Source organism: Papio anubis, chromosome X, assembly GCF_008728515.1.
Source record: "Papio anubis isolate 15944 chromosome X, Panubis1.0, whole genome shotgun sequence".
Taxonomy (NCBI): Eukaryota; Metazoa; Chordata; class Mammalia; order Primates; family Cercopithecidae; genus Papio; species Papio anubis.
Genome location: NC_044996.1, coordinates 45929080 through 45949456, shown reverse-complemented (window position 1 = coordinate 45949456; position 20377 = coordinate 45929080). Strand labels below are relative to the sequence as shown.

Below are 20377 nucleotides of genomic sequence, written 5' to 3'. Positions count from 1 at the left end.
TCTTAATTCAAGCTTCCAAGGATTACTTTGGTTTCAATATTTTAGAATTTAGTGACAAGATCATGTCCATCCTATCCTTCTGTTTCATGATGATATGGATTTCAGTTGTATTCTTTCTTGTTTACATGTAACAGCTTTATTGAGGTCTAATTGACAAATGATAAACCGTACATGTTTAAAGTACACAATACCATACGTTTTGACCTGTGTTTATACCCATGAAACCATTACCACAATCAAAATATTGAACATATCCAACACCCCCAAAAGTTTATTCAAGCCACTTTGTAATTCACCCCTCCCAGTTCTAGGCTACCACTGACCTGCTTTCTGTCACTATAGATTAGTTTGCAGTTTTTAGAGTTATATAGAAATGAGATCATATGGTATGTACACTTATTTTGATCTGACTTATTTGGCTCAGCATACTGATTTTGAGATCCATCTATGTTGTTGCATGTATCAATATTTCATTCATTTTTATTGTCAAGTAGTATTTCATAGTATGGATGTTCCAGAATGTGTTTATTGATTCACCTGTTGATGAACATTTGGGTTGTTTCCAGGTTTTAGTTATTACAATAAAGCTTCTATGAACATTCATGTGCCAGTCTTTGTATGGACATATGCCTTCTTTTCTTTGGGGTAAACACTTAGGAGTGGAATGGTCTGAGCATATGGTAGATCTATCTTTCTTTAATTTTGTGAAGAAACTGCAATACTGTTTTCAAATGTAGTTGTACCATCTTTCATTCCCACCAGCCATGTATGAGAATTTCAGTTTCTTACATCCTTATCAACACTTGGTATTTTCAGTATTCTTTTTTTACTTTAGTCATTGCAGTAGTGCATAGTGGCATCCCATTGTGATTTTCATTTGCATTGTCCTAACAACTAATGATGTTGAGCATCTTTTCATGTGTTTATTTGATGTCATGCATCTTCTTGGGTGAAGTGTCTGTTTAGATCCTTGCCCGCTTTTTTATTGGGTTGTTTGTTTTCTTACTGAGTTTTGAGAGTTCTTTATATATTCTGGATATAAGCTGTTTGTTAGATACATTATTTGCAATTATTTTCTTCCAGTGTGTAGCTTGCCTTTTCAGTCTCTAAACAATGTCTTTCACAGAGCAAATGTGTGAATTTTGATGAAGTCCAATTTGCTAATTTGTTCTTTTATGGACAGTGCTTTTGGTGTCATATCTAAAAAAATCTTTGTCTAACCCAAGGTTACAAGAATTTTCCCCTATTTTTTTCTAGATGTTTTATCATTTACAGTTTTATATTTAGGCCTATGATCCATTTGAATTAACTTTTGTATGTGGTGCAAGGTATCCATCAGAGTTTCATGGTTTTATTTTTTTATTTTTTGCATATGGATATCCAATTGTTCTAGCACCTTTTGTTGAAAAGGCTATCCTTCCTCCACTGAATTGCCTTTGTACGTTTGTCAAAAATCTGTTGTCTGTATATATAGATCTATTCCTGTACTCTCTATTCTGATCTGTTGATCTACTTGTCTGTCCTTATGTCAACATCATACTCTTGATTATTGGAGCTTTATAATAATTCTTGAAATCAGGAAGTAGTTGTTCTCCAACTTTGTTCTTTTTCAAAGTCGGTTTGGCTATTATAGGTCCTTTGCATTTTCATGTGAATTTTAGAATCACCTTGATAATTTCTATCAAAACCTGCTGTGATTTGAATTGGGATTGTGTTGAAACTATAGATCAATTTGGGGACAATTGACATCCTAACAATATTGAGCCTTCCCATCCCTGAACACAATATTTCTACATTTAATTATATCTTCTATAATTTTTCTCAGCAGTATTTTGTAGTTTTCAGTATATAGGTCTTTCACATGTTTTGTTAGATTTGTTCGTAATTATTTCGTTGTTTTTTTTTAATTCCAATTTTCAATTATTTCTTGCTAGCATACACAAATACAATTGGGGTTGGGCATGTTGGCTCACGCCTGTAATTGGGAGGCTGAAACAGGAAGATCACTTGAGCTCAGGAATTCAAGACCAGTCTGGGCAACATAGTGAGATCCCATCTCTATACAAAAAGATTTATTTTAAAGAGAATAGAAATACAATTGATTTTTGTGTATTGATTTTATATCCTGAAACCTTGGTAAACTCACTACATTTGGCCCTTCATATCTATAGGTTCCATATTTGTGGGTTTTGAAAATATTCAAAAAACAATAAAAATAACAGTACAGTAATAAAAAATACAAAATGTAAAAATACAACATAATAACTATTTACATAGCATTTTTGTTTTAGTTTAGTTTATTTTGAGACAGAGTCTCGCTCTGTCACCCAGGCTGGAGTGCAGTGCCATGATCTCGGCTCACTGCAACCTCCAATTCCCAGGTTCAAACAATTCTCCTGCCTCAGCTTCCCAAGTAGCTGGGACTATAGACATGCACCCCACGCCCAGCTAATTTTTGTATTTTTAAATAGAGACAGGGTTTCACCATGTTGGCCAGGCTGGTCTCAAACTCCTGACCTCAAGTGATTCACCTGCCTCAGCCTCCCAAAGTGCTGAGATTTCAGGCGCGAGCCACAGCATCTGGCCTACATAGCACTATAGCACTTTTTTTTTGAGTTAGAGTTTCACTCTCAGCTCAGTGGAACCTCCACCTCCTGAGTTCAAGTGATTCTCCTGCCTCAGCCTCTCAAGTAGCTGGGATTACAGGTGCCCACCTCCATGCCCAGCTAATTTTTGTATTTTTAGTAGAGACGGGGTTTCACCATGTTGTCCAGGCTGGTCTTGAACTCCTGATCTCAGGTGATCCACCAGTCTGCGCCTCCCAAAGTGCTATGATTACAGGCATGAGCCATCGCACCTGGTCTTATATAACATTTTAATTATATTAGGCATTATAAGTAATCTAGAGGTGATAGAGGTATACAGGAGGATTTGCATAGGATACATGCAAATACTACAGCATTTTATATAAAGGACTTGAGCATCCACAAATTTCAGTATCCATGGGGGTCCTGGAAGAAATCCTCCATGGATACCAAGGGAAAACGGTAGTTGTAGTAGTTTTTTGTAGTAGATTCCACTGAATTTTCTACATAGATGATCATTGATGATGTATTCCTTTTCCACTCTCTCCTATATTATAGTGATATCACTGTGGCTCCCTAGTCCCTTAGTCCATACTGGCTCCACTTTAACAAAATGGGCGACTGGTCTAACCAAGGCTGACTCATTGATAGCTGGGGCTGTGACCCTCAGGGTTTGGGGGTTGTCATACCCTTGGCCAGTAGTTCCTGGAGACCTCCTCTAGGATAGCAAAGGGAAGATTGACTCATCACCATGTTTGTCCTTCAGACACCAAGAAGCAGAATGCTCCCCCATCCCTGCAATTCAGCTCTCACCAGGGGCTTCTGGGCCAGGGCCCTGTGGAGAGTCCCTCCCAATATCTTTCACCCCTTGTTTCCATCCGAGCTAGTAAAGGAGCCTTGTATGGCTTGAGGGTGAGTATAACCCCCACAAAAAAAAAGTGGGAAAGTCTCTTATAAAAGGAGGAAAGAAAGGGAGTGGTGCCATGTCTCACTTCTGCAGTGAACTGGACTGTCTGCTTGTACCTTGCCATTGTGTGCCCCTGTCACTGAGAAGAAGGCTATCTAGTATCTGCTGAATGAAGTGAACAGTGTCTCTGAGACCTGAGGCTCCTCTGTTGTCTCTTCTCCAAGGGGAGCTCCTTCCTCTGTCCCTTGATCTAGCATGCCTTACTGATACTATGAGTATTGTTTGGGATGTAAGGGAGTAGATCAGGGGGTGGGGAAGGAATGTCTCCTTCAACCGATAGATTTGGACTGCCCTCTCTCACAGAGTCGGAATGATGTTATTCGAGAACGCTTTGGAATGGATCCCAAGCCAGAGATGCTTTTGGGCCTTGCTGCGCTCCACATCTATATCACTGTCTCGGCCACTCGACCTAGTCAGAAGATCTCGCTCAAGAATGTGGAGTGAGTTGTGCTGGGGCCCTTTGGAATGAGGGGCGAATAGTTGCGTAGGGAAAAGGTACACTGGTTGGGCTATGCTATGCTTTTCAGAAATGTAGGGCATGGGATGCGAGTGAGAATTGGAGTCCCTCACATCTAGACTATGAAGCCCTAGAGCTACAGCTTCTACTAGGGATCTATGGCTAATGTTATTTTCCCATCCCTGTCCCTTTTTCTTTCTCCTAGTCTCTATTCCTCCATCTCTACCTCTCAGATTCAGTCAGTTTCTGTCTTACCATCTTCTCTCTGTCCCACTTTGCCTCTCTCACTAATCTCTTACTTTTCTTCTGCTTTTAGGAAGGAGTGGGGCCTGGAACCCTTTCTTCCCCCCTCCCTCCTGCAGGGCATCAAAGAGAAGAACCTCCGGAAATCTCTGTCTCAGCAACTGAAGGCTCACCAAACACATCCTTCCTGCGGCACCAAGGTATCCAGAGTAGGCCACTGGACATGGTGCTCCAGGCACTACTGGCCACAGGGAGATCCTGGGTGGTTTCCCAGCAGAGTCTGGTCCTCTAGGGATCCTCTAGACCACTGCTTTTGACTCAGGTGCACATACGGCTTGGCCAGGTGTGGGGGCAGTTGTGGAGAGGAGTCTTCCCCAAGCCTGAGCATCCCAAAGAGACAGCTGAGTGACACATCACTGAGAGAGCTCAGGGTCCTCAAAGCAAAGGGGCCAAGATGCAGGAGCTAATTCTCAGGCCCTTTCACCAATTAGTCAGTGCTGATTGAGCATGTATCGTGTGGAAAGCATTGGACCCTAGGGAGGCACATGTTTTCCATGGAAATGACTAGGCTGGTGTGGTGGCTCATGCCTGTAATCCCAGCGCTTTAGGAGGCCAAAGCAGGAGGATCGCTTGAGCCCAGGAGTTTGAGACCAGTCTGGGCAACATAGTGAGACAGCGTCTTTACTTTAAAAATAATAATAATAATAACAATAAAAGTAAAAAAAAAGAAATGTACCTTTGTACCTCTAATTCATCAGTCTTAGGATGTGGAATTCTGGGAGACAAAACCCCAGCCCAAGGGGAAGGGGGAGAGTAGGTGGCACAAGACCTGTCCTGGAGAATGGGTCACTGGGTAGAATGGTGAGGGATCAGGTTACTGCCTTCACTTTCTGGTGCTCTGAGAGACTCCCATTGTCTACTTTCCCAAGCCCTGCAGCAGGTTCTCAGCTTTGTAAGATTCAATCTGCCTGTGCTTCCTGCCCAAGAAGCAGAAGAGTGGTGAGACACACTAGAATCAGCATGCAGATGTACACACGGGACGCAATCACCCCCATACATTCCTCCCATTCCAGATTTCTTGCATTACCAACTAGCTTCTCTTTTAAGATGCAAATTTTCCCAGAGAGTTAAGCCATTCCCACCTTGCTGTGAATACTTAATCAGATTGTTTTCTTCTCAACTGAGAGTATCAGTGCTCACCACCATTTCCTCAGGTAACATTTTTTTCCGAGGAACCCCAGTGCTTGGGTTGGAAATATGAAGATGAAGAGGGCCTGGTCTTGGCCCCTGAGTCACGCACAGTCTAATGGGAAAACACATTAGTCAGTCCCAACACAGTGCATTAGGCACAGGTGCCCTAGAAGCACAGAGGAAGAATACTAAGCCTAGTCTGAGGAAGGTGGAAAAGGCCAGAGCTGGGTCTTGAAAGACAGATAAGTTTGTCTAGATGAATCCGTGGGCATGGGTCATGGGAGGAAGTGTTTCCCAGGCAGGGAGATCCATCTGTACAAAGGCCCAGAGATATGAGAAACCATGGTGCAAGGACAGAAATGCAAAGCATTCAGCCTAAGCAAGTACAGAGAATGCAAGCTGTGTGCAAGGGGCGAAGGTAGGGTGAAGAGAAGAGGCCAGAGAGGTTGGCAGGAGCCAGTTCATGGAGGGCCTTGTGTGCCAAGGAAAGAGGTTGTACTTCGTTCTCAAGGCAGCTGGGAGCCATTGAAGGGTTTAAAGCAGGAAGCTGATGTGATTAAACTTAAGTTTTAGGATGCTCCCTCTAACAGTGTGTGGAGGCACTTGAGGGAAAGAGGGAAACGAGTGTTAGTCCTGAAGGTAACCTGGCTGTCACCCTGACACAGGTGGGAATGTCAAGGCAATGACTGGCTAGAGAAGAGGGATGGATAGATTGGAAAAGGAGCTAGGACGTAAGTATCCAGATGATCTGGTAACTGGTGGCCCTCACATGAGACGATTAAGGAGTCCAGTGTGACTCACAGGTTTCTGGCTCGATTGCCCAGGGGATGCTGATAGAGACCAGGAATGCCTGAAGTGCAGGCTTGGGACTTAGGAGTGCTTAGTATGAAAGGTATTGAGTGGGACCCCCAGCTGGGGAATGACCAGCATCTATGTGACTCTAGGGGTCTGAAAGATCTCAGGAGAGAGGTATGGATTAGGTGGAGCATCAGTTAGTTGTAATTAAACCAAAAACAAAATGAGTAAGCTGCATACTTTAGGAATGAAGATCAGGAGGTAGGACAAGACTTTAGAAAGGGAGATGAGATACTAGAGGGAAGAGCTCTCCAAACTAGAACCTTGCTGCTGTTTTATGAAGGGTGTCTTCACATCTCCACAGTGTCACTTGCTGACTGGTGCCTGTCCTAGGATGTTGAGACTCCTCATTGAGAACATGAGTTTGCTTTTCCTGTGCTCCTCAGGCTTCTCATATTTCTGGATGGGTTTTTCCACAGGGCTCTGCAATTCAGGCAAAGCTCCAGTATCTACGAATTCTGAATGAACTTCCTACCTTCACGGGCGTTTTGTTCAACACTGTGGGCCTGGTCAGTGGGGCAGCATGGGGGGATGTGGGGAGGGAGCCCTTTGCTGGCTCTTGTCCTTGGGTGTGGGGGTAGGAGGGGCAAATATTTCTAAAGGCCTTCCTTCCTCTTCCTCCTCCTTCTGCCTCTCCCCTCCCTGGCCCTGCCTCTGCTAAAATGATACAGTGGGAAGAGATATTTGTTTTGAGTATCCCTCCATGACCTTTTTTTGTTCCTCTTCCTTGATTTGGGGGCTCAGCATACTTTTTCCATAAAGGGCCAGATAGTAAATATTTTAGGCTTTACAGGCGGGCTGCACTGGCAACTGTGGCAGCTACTCAGCCCTGCTGTCAGATTATGAAAGCAGCCACAGACAATGCATAAACAAATGGGTGTGGCTATGTGCCAGTAACTATTTATGGACACGAAAATTTGAATTTCATGTACTTTTCACATGTCACAAAACAGGCCTCTTCTGCTGTTTTTCCCAACCATTAAAAAAGTCTAAAAACCATTGTTAGCTCCTGGGCCATAAAAAATAGGTGGTGGGTGGGATTTGGCCCATGGGCCATGGTTAGGCAACCCCTGCTCTATTTCATTTTTGTTCCATATACTCCCGCAGTCCCCTATCCTAGGTTTCCTGAGTCCTTCTACTTCTCCCCCTGCTTGCTCAGCATCTTTGCTGCAGGAACAAGACTCTGGGGCAGGGCACAGCTAGTCCCACCCTAAGACTATGCCCCAGGCTAGTTTACCCTGGTGAAAGGAAATTCAAATCACCTTGCTGATTGGATCCAGGTGTTTGTCTTGCTCCCAGGAGCACACTGTCAGCTAGTGCGGCACATCGGTGGAAAGTCACTTATCAAAGTGCCTATAGACAGACACAAGAGGTTCCTCAGGGTGATGCCAATACCAGGGAATGGGCCACCAGAGGACCCAGGCTTGATTGCTCCAAGGAGTCTGTCAAGACCTCTTAAGGGAATCCAGTCCTTCAGGCCGAGAGGTAGCCATTTACATACTGGGATTTGAAGAACACTGAAAGCCCACTGTCCCCTCCCACCTCCTTCATACACTGTCAAATCTTTCTTCCACCTACCTACCACTGCTAAAATTTCTATTGGCCATACCTGCTGGAGTGCCCATTAAAAGGTCAATCTCTGCTTAAGGAGGGAGGCTGCCATGAAGTATCCAATCAACCCTGAACACCTTAGGCAGAGTTACTGTGCCAGTTTAGTTTTTGGCCTGGGTGAGAAGTGCAAGTCTGAGTGGCTGTTGGTGGGGGGAGGGTAAAGACCAGACACAGGATGCCGCCTTCTCAGGCAGAGCACTGAGTGCGGGCCTCAAATGGCCTGCAGCAACAAATGGAAAGTCCCTGGGGCTTGGTAGGGGAGGGTGCTCCAAAGGCCCCCAAACAAACCTCACCTACTTCACAATTTTGCTAGAGCCAGCCCTTCTGCCTGTGCACTTTACTCAACCTGCTGCTGAGGCTAAGGTGTTCATTTGGACCCATAATCTAGGGCTCTATCCCAGGAACCATTTTCTGTCCCAGACCATTTTCCCTTCCAGGTTGTCCTACTGTGGCACTAAGCCCCAGATATTTTCAGATCCTACCAGCAGCGTCCAATGCATGTTTTCTATTTCCTCCTTCTGCCTCCTCTCCCCACCTCCTCTACCCTTCTTTCTGTGAACGTTGCCTGCCATTCTTGGGCACCAGGATGAGAAGCAGTCGGCCACCACTCTCCTGGTGGGACCCCGTCATGGCATCAGCCATGTTATTGACCTCAAAACCAACCTCACCACTGTGCTGTCCGAGTTCAGCAAGATCAGCAAGATCCAGCTGTTCCGGGAGAACCAGGGTGTGGCCCGGGTGGAGACCAGCATCATGGATGCCAAGGTAAGCCCTGCTTTGAGGGTCTCCTTCTGTTCAGGAGCAGGCCTTGGGAGTAGAGGAAGAAGTAAACTTGAGAAAGAGAATTTGAGTCTGTCAGGTGAGGTTCAGTAATTCTGAAGTGGTTCAACTCTGGGACTCTTTGGGCTAATCTTTCTGTCTCTTCTCAGCCCTCAGGGACATGCCATTTTGACCAAATAATAAGGTCAGCCAGCACTAAGGAATGCTAGGGAGACAGTTCTTCAGCACAGGGCTGGGAAACTGGAGAACCTGGAGCTACCCCCAGGCCACTGCTTCTCATTTTTCTCATATCATAGCACACATAGAAAATTATATTCACAGGCCGGCATGGTGGCTCATGCCTATAATCCCAAGCTTTGGGAGGCCAACCAAGGTGGGCAGATAACTTGAGTCTAAGGAGTTTGAGACCAGCCTGGGCAACATAGTGAAACTCTGTCTCTACAAAAAATTACAAAACTTAGCTGGGCATGGTAGCACACACCTGTGGTCCCAGCTACTCAGGGGACTGAAGTGGGAGGATTGCCTGGGCCAGAGAGGTCAAGGCTGCAGTGAGCCGTGATTGCACCACTGCACTCCAGCCTGGGCAACAGAGTGAGATCCTGTCTCAAAAAAAAAAAAAAAGAAAAGAAAGAAAGAAAAGAAAAGAAAATTATATTCATGTGGAACACTGGGGTAAATGGAGCAGCCCCAGAGACTCTGTCCACCCCAGGTTCTGCCTGGCTGCCCCAGAAACTATAGGAATGAATATCTTGGCCCATCTTTACCCATTCCATGTGCACACCAGTTAGGGGGCCCTGCCATAGGCACATGCACCTTGAGTCATTGAAGAGCGGTTGTCTAAGCATGTGAACAGAACAGAGGGGGCCTGGGAAGAAGGGGAACATGCAGAGTCTTGTCCTTATTTCACCCCCAGAGTCCAGCCCTTCCAGAACCTTAGATTTATTCCCATAGATCCGCTCCTTCGGACTGGCAAGCAGCTGTCGCCTGTGCAAAGTCTGGCAGTCTTGGTCAGCCACCCCCTCCACAGCACTCCTGTTTGAATACCAGTGACCACTGTGGGTAGGGGGCAGGCCTGCCTGCCAGCTGGCGGAATCTCTTAGAGGAGTTGCAACTTTCCTTTCTTAAATGATTTCCCAGGGGGAGATATTGGTAGCAGATTAAGAGGTGGAGTGTTTGCTGTTTCTAAAACAGAAAATTATTTGCTTCATTTTTGTCTTTGTGAAACTCAGAAAGCTTTAATATGTTAATTTTTCCACCTGTGATTCACAGGATTCCCATTGGTTTAGGAACTGGCTTGGAGCCGATGTTTAATTGGCTTGTGGCTACCTCCTCAACCAATGGTTGCTGCCCTCCTCAGATGTTGTTGGGTAAAAAGCCAAATGGACTGGCAGAGAAGGGGGCAGGGAAGACAAGGCATGCAGGGGAGATGTGGCTTCCTGAGAAATAAAAGAGGTTTAAAATAGAGACACAGCTTTCCAACTGAATCTTCTATGTTTTGAGTGATTCTCAACATTGACTACACAATAGAATTTCCTTAAGTGCTTTGAGAAAAAACCAGATGCCTGGGTCCTACTCTCAGAGATTATGATTTCATTGGTCATGGGTGAAGCCCAGGTATCAGGATTTATTTATTTTTTTCAGTTTCCTAGGTGATTGTGTAATGCAACCACTTTGAGAATGCACAGGCTTGAGACCTATATTACCAGAGCTCTGGGAGGAAACAGGCTGAACAGGGGATCAGTGGGTGTTGCCTGAGTGAGGAGCACTATGCTTATTTCTAGGAGTGATCCAGCCACAGTTGTGGGAATGAATGCTGCCCTAGAGAGGCTACATTGTCATGGGGAGAGACTAGATTCACAAAGACACACGACCTGCCTTAAAAGCGCAACATCAGAACATGTATAGAGCTCTGGAATCAGACAAGGCTCAAATCCCAGCTCTACTACTTCCTAGCTGTGTGACCTTCAGAAAGTGTCTTAACCTCTCTGAATCCTGATTCCCTCAACTGCAAAATGGAATGCCTATCTCAAAATGGTTTTGTCAGGATTATTATTGTTATTTTTAATTTTAGACATGGGGGTCTTGCTATGTTGCCCAGGCTGGTCTTGAACCCGTGGGCTCAAGCAGTCCTCCCAAGTCGGCCTCCCAAAGTGCTGGGATTGCAGGCATGAGCCACTGCACCTGGCCCATTGTATTAAATGCAAAAATGTACATAAAATGTCTTAGCACACTGCCTGGCACACAGTAAGTACTCAATGAATGAGACCTGTTATTTTTTCAAAAGCAAAACATCGGTAAACAAAAAGTAATATGAAGTAAATGTTGCAGACAACTGTGATCTGGAATATGGAACAAAAGAACAGGAAGGAGTTAACCAGATCTGACTTCCCACAAGAGGGTGTTTTAAGCTGGATCTTGAAGTGATAGGCATGAATTAGCAGAGAGAAGTGGGATGTGTTCAAAGGCAAGGAGCAAGCACAGAAATAAGCAAGCCATATGTGCAGGTCGATAAGCATAGTTGCTTGGCTGGAGAGGAGAATAACGAGAAAAGAGATTGCAGAGATTGGGGGTGAGCAGAACAAGTTGGTTAAAAGCCTCAAAGGCCAGTCTGTGGAATTTAGATTCAATGTGGTAGAACAGTGAGAATCCACAGTAGGTCTTTGAGCAGAGGGGTGATTAAATAAAAGTTGATTTGGACCAGGGTGTAAGATGGGTGAGAGCAAAGCTAATGTGGAGCTAGGGCAGTGAGGAGGGGATCATGGCACTAGTCCAGGAGTGAAGGAACAAGGGCCTGTGCTGGAGGGACAGGAGTGGTAATGAGAAAAAAAGAGGAGATGTGAAACATGCGAAATCAGTAAGATGTGGGTGCATATTCTCCCCTGCATACCACTCTTGCACAGACAATGCACATGTCTTATTATTCCTAGCCCTTCTGCCTACTTCATGGGTCGCAAATACTCTGAAGAATGGTACTATGTGCCCAGCAGAAGCAAAATGGATGGTATTGTGGTGAAAGGAGAAAGGGAAGATTGAGGGAGAAAAAAAGATCAAGGTTTAGATTTGACTGTCATTTAGTATGAACTTGCTGTTGTTGGGAAGCATGCTAAACACAGAATTTTTTTTTCTTTTTTTTTTTTTTTTAATAAAGAGGCTGGGCACGGTCGCTTATGCCTGTAATCCCAGCACTTTGGGAGGCCAAGGGAGGCAGATTACTTGAGGTCAGGAGTTCGAAACCAGCCTTGCCAACATGGTGAAACCCTGTCTCCACTAAATCTCCACTAAAAATGAAAAAAAAAAAATATATATATATATATATATATGTGTGTGTGTGTGTGTGTGTGTGTGTGTGTGTATATATATATATATATATATATATATATATCAGCTGGGCTTGGTGGCACACACCTGTAATCCCAGCTACTTGGGAGGCTGAGGCAGGAGAATTGCTTGAACCTGGGAGGCAGAGATTGCAGTGAGCCAAGATCATGCCACTGCATCCCAGCCTGGGGGACAGAGTGAGACTCTGTCTCAAAAAAATTAAAAAAAAAATTAAAAGAGAAAAATACATGGCTTGCTGGGTGCAGTGGCTCATGCCTGTAGTCCCAGAACTTAGGAAGGCAGAAGTGGGAGAATAACTTGAGCCCAGGAGTTCAAGACCTGCCTGGGCAATATAGCGAGATCCCGTTCTCCACAAAAATGAAAAAGAGAGAAAGAGAGAACACCATGGCTCCTTGCCTTCAAGAAGCTTACCTAGCTTGTAGGATAGACATGCACAAATATGGCCAGGCACGGTGGCTAATGCCTGTAATCCCAGCAGTTTGGGAGGCTGAGGTGGGTGGATCACCTGAGGTCAGGAGTTCGAGACCAGCCTGGCCAACATGGCAAAACTCTGTCTCTACTAAAAATACAAAAATTAGCCATGTGTCATGGCACACACCTGTAATCCCAGCTACTCTGGAGGCTGAGGCAGGAGAATCGCTTGAACCCAGGAGGTGGAGGCTGGAGTGAGCGGGGATTGTGCCACTGCACTACAGCCTGGGCGACAGAGTGTAACTCCATCTCAAAAAAAAAAAAAAAAAAAAATGCACAAATACATGACACACAGAAGGAAGTGCCATAGGAGAGCTACCAAGAGCATGTTAGGGGAGTACAGGGGAGGACAAAATTCTGGCTGGGGGCATTAAGGAAAGCTTATTAGAGGTGCTATATATCAGCAATATTTGTGTTTAGTGAGAGGTGGCTCTGGGAAGGAATTGGGAGAGCAGGATTGGGAAGCTTCTTACTAGAGAATGGCTTCCCTGGGCTCAGTAAGAATCTACCCACTGAGCCAGTGGTGTGCTGGAGCTGGCTCACACAGTGCATCAGAGCCAGCTGGGCACATCTCTCCCCATCTCTTTGTTCAGTGCCATCATGTTGATAGTTTGAAAGCAGCCATGGTGGGTGTATGTACATCAGGGAAATTGGCCAATGCTACAAATTACTACTTGAAAGAACTGGCTGTGGGCTGGGCGCAGTGGCTCATGCCTGTAATCCAGCACTTTGGGAGGCTGAGAGGGGTGGATTGTTTGAGGCCAGTAGTTCCAGACCATCTTGGCAAACATGGCGAAACCCCGTCTCTAGTAAAAATACAAAATAAGGTGGGCATGGTGGCTTGTGCCTGTAATCCCAGCTACTCAGGAGGTTGAGGTGGGAGGATGGCTTGAGCCTGGGAGGCAGAGGTTGCAGTGAGCCGTGATCATGCCAGTGTACTCCAGCTTGGGTGACAGAGCAAGATCCAGTCAAAAAAAAGGAAAGGAAAGGAGAGGGAAGGGGAGGGGAGGGGAGGGGAGGGGAGGGGAAGGAAGGAAGGAAGGAAGGAAGGGAAGGAAGGAAGGAAGGAAGGAAGGAAGGAAGAAGGAGGGAGGGAGGGAGGGAGGGAGGGAGGGAGGGAAGAAAAGGAAAGAAAGGAAAGGAAAGAAAGAACTGGTTGTGAAATGTTTACCAGCACACAACTGCATAGGATACACTGAAGAAGGACTGTCTGAACATCCTTAACAGGGGACATGGAAGTTAGAAATCAGACTTGGCCCATTTCCCCCTAGATAGGCCACTCTGGTCTAGCAATATTCTGTAAGGGTCTGGTGAAATTAAGATGATCCATTCAAAGTAGTTCTCAGCCCTGACTGCACATTAGAATCATATGTAGAGATTTAAAAACCACTGGATGCCCAGACTCTTCCTCCCAGACCATTTAAAATCAGAACTCTCGGGGGTTGGGGCCCAGGAGTATACAGGTCTTTACCACTTCCAGGTGATTCTAATTTGTATCTGGCCTGAGAACCACTACCTTAAGTGATATTCTGCCTTGCTGCCAAATTGGCTGGCTGTGCCCATTTAGCCTTTCCTAGGGCTGTGGAGGCAAGAACCAAATATACTGATCCCTTGGGTCTCTAGACCATCATCTTTTACCCTTCCCCTCCAGGCCCCTGGATTCCATCCTTTTCCTGTTTTCAGGGATGCTAGGGTGAGTGAAGGCTACCCCAGGGAAAATCCTTTTCCTAGTTGGCATCTCAGAGTGCTAAGTGCCTGATAGCTCCCAGGGCACCCTGGGAAGGAGATGTGGCTGGAGCATGTCAAATGAATCCCTGCTGTACCTTCTCCTGGCTGGCTCATGCCTCCAACTCCATTCTCCTTTCCTCATGCTACATTTGAAGATGTCCTGGGCATATTAATTAGTTTTCACTCAGCTTACTTGCTCTTAGTGGAGCAAACATGAGGTAGTATTCAAATATCTTTCTTCAAGAGATGGCAGCCCGGGACTGAGGCATACCTGGGCCATTACCATACCCCATTACCACAGAAGCACATAAGGTGGAAAAAGAAATCATCAAAGGAATGTCCCAAGGGATATCTTGTGGCCCACCATGTCTCCTATTCTCATGTTTGAGCTTTATTTCTCTATTGCTGTCTGTAGGGACAAGCATTACATTACACGTCATGATCATTAAAATCCCATCTAAAATAAAAAATTGTTTTTGAAGGTTTCTAAGGAATCTGTCCAACCTTTTTGTTTGCCTGCTTTTGATTTCATTTTTACCTGTTGGCAAAAATTTCATTTTTCTGTTGGCAAAAAAGTGTGTCTGTGTTCCTTTTACTGCGAGCTGCATTTGGCCCATGCTGGGGCCAAGTTGGCTGTCTGGGGATGCCAAGGAGAGGCTCCTGATGAGCTGTGCTGTGCTGAGCCAGCTGGGGATGTGCTTGGCCCTCTCTGTGCACAGGATTTTTCTTTCGTGCTGTTTTATTACTGGCACTGGGCTATATTGGGGGTAAGAGGGGAAACCGAAGTGGTCAATGAAGTCAATCAGCCATTCTCCCAGCCTCCAGTCAGTAATTCTGTCCATTAACCAGCCAACAAGCCAGCCAGGTAGCTCAGCAGTAAGAATGTGAGGTTGTTAGGCATTTTGTCTGTCCTGAGCTGGCTTGTCAACCAGGGCATGAGTGAGTCAGACTGCCCTGCAGCCGGCCAGCTCATTAGTCAGCCAGCCATTCAGCCTCTACTTTGGTCAAATGGTCTCACATTATATTTGTCAGCCAATGCTATTTTCTCAAAGCTGTCTCCAGTTTCTGAAACCAAATTAGTCACACACACACACATTCACACTTACCCACCCACGTAACACTCCAGGACATTCTACGTTTGGGTAGCTCTCTATACGTTTTCCTCAAAGTGCTTATCACACCTCGCAATCATATTTATTTGCATGGTTATTTGATTTGGGTTATGTCTTATTTCCTGCTCAATTGTAAGCTCCATGAGGGCAGGAACTAGGTTGGCTTGGTTCTGGAATGCATGGATGCATCTTTCACTTTGTCATGTTCTCCAGGAGGTATCGAGCCAGTTTATGGCAGCTTGTTGGGTGGACAAAGCAGGGCACAGGAGCATTTCAGCCAGAGGGAACAGCATAGGTTAAGGCATGAAGATGTGAAGGAACATGAGGAACTGTAAATACTTTGTAATTGCTGGAGTATAAGGTGAGCGACAGTGATGGGAGGGGAGCGCCAGTGGAGTTAATGCAGATATGGTTGGAGATGGAGGTTGGGTGCAGGTCCTGAAGGGCTTTGTATGCCATTGTAAGGCAGTTGGATTTTCTACAGGTAATGAGCTATTGAAGATTTTAAATGACAATGAGACTTGTGCTTTAGAAAGAGCCTTCAGACTTTGGGAGGCTGAGGCGGGTGGATCACTGAAAGTCAAGAGTTCAAGACTAGCCTGGCCAACATGGTGAAACCCCGTCTCTACTAAAAATACAAAAATTAGTCAGGTGTGATGGCACACACCTGTAATCCCAGCTACTTGGGAGGCTGAGACAGGAGAATTGCTTGAGCCCAGGAGGCAGAGGCTGCAGTGAGCCAAGATTCTGCCATTGCACTCTAGTGTGGGCATCAGAGTGAGACTCCGTCTCAAAAACAAAAACAAAAAGAAAGAGTCTTCAGGGTCATTCAGGGCCAAACATGGTGTCTCATGCCTGTAATCTCAGCACTTTGGGAGGCTGAGGTGGGAGGATCACTTGAGGCCAGGAGTTTGAGACCAGCCTGGTAAACATAGTAAGACCACGTTTCTTCTTCTTCTACTACTACTACTACTACTACTACTACTACTACTACTACTACTAATAAAGTAGAAAAGAATCTTCAGGCAGCAATATGGAGGTGAAGTGGATTCAAGTGGGTAGAAACTAGAGGGAGGAAGGCCAGTCAGGAAGTTATTGGAGGTTCTTGGGTTAGTGTGTCCCAACCTTTTCCATATCATGAGAAATGTCACAATTCATATGACAAAACATACAAACAAATGAGGCATACATATATACCAGATGAGGCAGCTTGTGGCCAGAGGCAATAAGGCTGAGAAGCCAAGAGGCTCAGTATCTCAGCACACGGGCCACCCACTCACACATACCTTGAGGGGTTTTGATCTGGCAGGAAGATGATAAGGTCCTGAAATGAAGCAGTGGCAGTAGGGATGGCTGTGATGTGCATACCCCTGAGGCAAGCCTAGTGAGTCTTGGGCCCTCGTGGTAATGGTGGTAGCCACCGTTTACACTCAGATCTCAGTATCTGTATATCCTTCTGCCATCAGTGGCAGGGTTACAGTGGCAGCAAGACAGCAAGAAGAGGTATCTGACTCCCTGCCCCCCAAGTTCATTTCCTTTCCATACTTTTTTGTCTTTATTTTGTTGTATGCAAGTTTGGCTATTCTGTTGTGACTGAGAAGCATTCATTAACTGGAGGTATGAATGTCCCCTCTACCCCTTCCTAATAATGACTAAAAAGTAATACCTATCTCTGGCCCCTTTCTCACTGGAAAAAAAAAAGCTGTTGCTCCTCAGGGTACAAACTGTTCCTTTTTCCTCCCAATGGTATTGCATGAACTCCATAGGAGCATCACTAACTTGTTGCCTTAAAGTTGGGGCAGAGTCCAAATGCCTTATTGTGGCATGCATTGTAATTGAATGTACAACAACTATGAAAGAATTCAAGTTAGTATTTGATCCAACACAAGACTGTGTAGTATAGACATAGGGCTATATGATTTCTGCGATAGGAAAAGAATTCAAGGGAGTAGACTGGGCATGTTGATTTTTGAATCGCCAGCATATAGGTTAAAGCAGACACCCTGATGGAGAAGAATTGAGGGTTGTACACTGAGCCTAGGATATAGCTAGGGCGAGGAGGTTGCACATGAAGAGCCAGCCGAAGAGAGAGATGAAAATGGTCAGATTACAGAACCAGAACACAGCTCACAGAAACAGAAGCCAAGAGAAGAATTTCCAAAGAAGGTGATTGCTGTTAGCAAATGTAATAACTTGAGATGTGTGATGAATGAATACAATTGTTTCTAGCTGTAAAGAAGTTTTACTTCAGTGGGCGCTGTGGCTCATGCCTGTAAATCCCAGAACTTTGGGAGGCCAAGGAGGATCACTTGAGCCCAGGAGTTCAAGACCAACCTGGGCAACATAGTGAGACCCTGTCTCTATTTAAAAAAAAAAAAAAAAAAGGCAAGAAAGAAGTTTCACTTCTAGATCAGGTGGCTAACTATGGCCCATGAGCCAAATCTGACTCATTGCCTGTTTCTGTAAATAAAGTTCTATTAGAACACAGTCATGCCTATTTATTTAATTTACAGATTATCTGTGGCTATTTCCACACTATGTACAATGGCTGAGTTGTTGTGACAGAGCCCGCATGGCCCACAGTGCCTAAAATATTTACTCTCTAGCCCTTTGTAGAAAATGTGTGTTGACCCCTGACCTGTATGTACTACAAAATATTCAGCTCAGGCTCTGTGTTGGAATCCTGGGAAAAAGAAAACCACTGCAACTTTAGCTAACAGCTGAGCTGGTTTGGAATCAGAATTGTGCCCCAGGTAATGGTGATTTAGCCAAGGAAGGCTAATCTAGTTGCTGATCAAGTTCTATCAGGTCTTCATAATGTCCCTTCCTTTTCACTGGACCAGCCACCACTCTAGTGGAGGCCCTGACCACCTCTCTCCTAGACTGTTGCAGTAGCCTCCTCATTGGTCAGAGAGGGGCCTCATTTCTTCTGCCTGATTCTCATATTTCTTAATGCCTGGTCTGGGTGACCCACAGCCCCATGGCTCCCTCTTTAGCCAGTCTTCAGTGATCTTTATCCAGAAACCACTGCCCTATTCCAAGGAGAATGTTCCCAAGGCTGACTTCAGTCTGGCTCAAACTTGATCAAGCCACAGTTAAAATTATAATACAGATACTAGGAGGTTTTCTTGAAATAGTGCTGATTTTCCTGAATAGCATTGCCTGGTCTCTGAAGCAGTTAACCAGTTAACCCCAGGACTATCTGACTGATTTAGAGTTAGGAACAGAAGTCGACAATGTATGCTAGTATTTCCCAAGGTGGGTTAACAACAACAACAACCTTGTTACCATGAGATGTTCTATAAAAATAGATCATTGTGGTCTAATAAATTCAGAAAACTTAGAATATTAAAGCTTTTCTTTTGAGGTTTCCCAGTGCACAACGATATATTAAAGGGTCTTATGAATTCTCATAGTAAAACTATCTGCATAGTGTTATTTAACCCAATGTCACAAACATATTTGACCAAGGAGTTCTTTTAATAAGCACCAATTAACAACATCTCAAAGACACAGGGAAATAAAGGAAGAGGGATAGAGCATGATGCTTTTTTTTTTTTAGACAAAGTCTCACTCTGTCACCCAGGTTGGAGTGCAGTGGCACCATCTTGGCTCACTGCAACCTCCACCTCCCTGATTCAAACGGTTCTCCTGCCGCAGCCTCTGGAGTAGCTGGGATTACAGGCACGGGCTAATTTTTGTATTTTTAGTAGAGATGGGGTTTCACCACGTTGGCCAGGCTGGTCTCGAACCCCTGACCTCAGATGATCCTCCCGCCTCGGCATCCCAAAGTGCTGGGATTACAGGCATGAGACACCGCACCCGGCCGAGCATGATGCTCTGAGCAGAACAGCAGGCCGGAAAGACTTTGGCCCTAAAGGCAGAGTTACGACTTGATTCCACAGAGATTCCTTTATGTCCAGGGAGGTGTTCTGGGTGTTACAGGGGGCATGTGAAGATGAGCAAGACATAACTCTTGCACCCAAGGGACTTAGAATCGAGGGGGGGTCTAGGCCATTCTGAAGTCTAACCTAGATTCCCAACTTTACCCCCGCTCTCCCAGCTGGCCTGTACATCTGCTGAGCCCTGGCAAACACAAATACAGCTACATAGCAGTCACATGAGGTTATATAATTTTAGTCCTTTTCAGTAAAGGTAGTTCATTAAATGTATAAAGGTTGATTTAATTTTGATACTTGGGTAAGAGGTTATTACAAAGAAATTCTCAAATCAGAAGAAACTATTTGTCAAGCCCTGTGCCTCAATTTTTGGTTCAGAAAGTATAGTTCCTTTAATTATGCAAGTCATCTTTTCCTAGCTACCATGCCTCTGGAAATGCATCTGCCTCCCTCCTTCCCGTATCTTCATGTTTCTTCCCTTCTCTTCTGCAGCCTCTGGTGCTGTTGATGGAGTGGCCTGAAGCCACCAACTTTGCCTGCCTGATCGCGGGTTACTGCCGCCTCTTGCTGGATTCCAGGAAGATGGTCTTCTCCAGGCCTGCCAGCCAGCCACTTCCACCTCCAATGATCAAGGCAGGTAGGGCTCAACCTCGGTTGGTTTTTGCTGTGCCAGAGGCCCTTTGGACCCTGGAGATATGGAGGGAAGAGCTTCTCTGCCTTAGTGCTCACCCCGTGCCAACAGTGCCTGATTTGCCAGGAGCCAAAACTGTAGCACTGTATCCTAGCTGGCACAGCCCAATGGGAAAGACAGCTGGCCTTCACATGTACCTGTTCCACAAAGGATACCTGTGACAACATTGTGATTGAGTCAACCAATGAATGTATTATTAAAATACCAAACATGATAAATAGAGCCAATTAAATGGTTGCATTGGATCTAAGGCAAAGCTTTAGCGGTGTGGAGATCTAGAGGAAATTTACAGGTGTGCTGGCTCAGTTGAAGTGGAGGTGAAAATGAATATAAAGGTCTGATGAAAAGGAGGTGGCTCAAAGAACAGATACTTCACATATTAGACCTAAGGCTCATGTAGATGCAGTAAGTGCTTCTCCACCCCAGCACCCAGAAATAATGAGTGAAG

General features: G+C 45.2%; 1 protein-coding gene across 2 annotated transcripts in view; it reads left to right on the top strand.

Moving 5' to 3' along the window:
- Positions 1-20377, top strand: part of FRMPD3 (FERM and PDZ domain containing 3) — a 79292-nt gene that overhangs the window by 30850 nt on the left and 28065 nt on the right. For both annotated transcript variants that reach the window (XM_021932503.2, XM_031660758.1), the window contains 5 exons: positions 3856-3992; positions 4326-4452; positions 6718-6807; positions 8495-8674; positions 19731-19875. In XM_021932503.2, coding sequence (XP_021788195.2) covers positions 3856-3992; positions 4326-4452; positions 6718-6807; positions 8495-8674; positions 19731-19875 — 679 coding nt within the window. The remainder of the gene's footprint in view (positions 1-3855; positions 3993-4325; positions 4453-6717; positions 6808-8494; positions 8675-19730; positions 19876-20377) is intronic.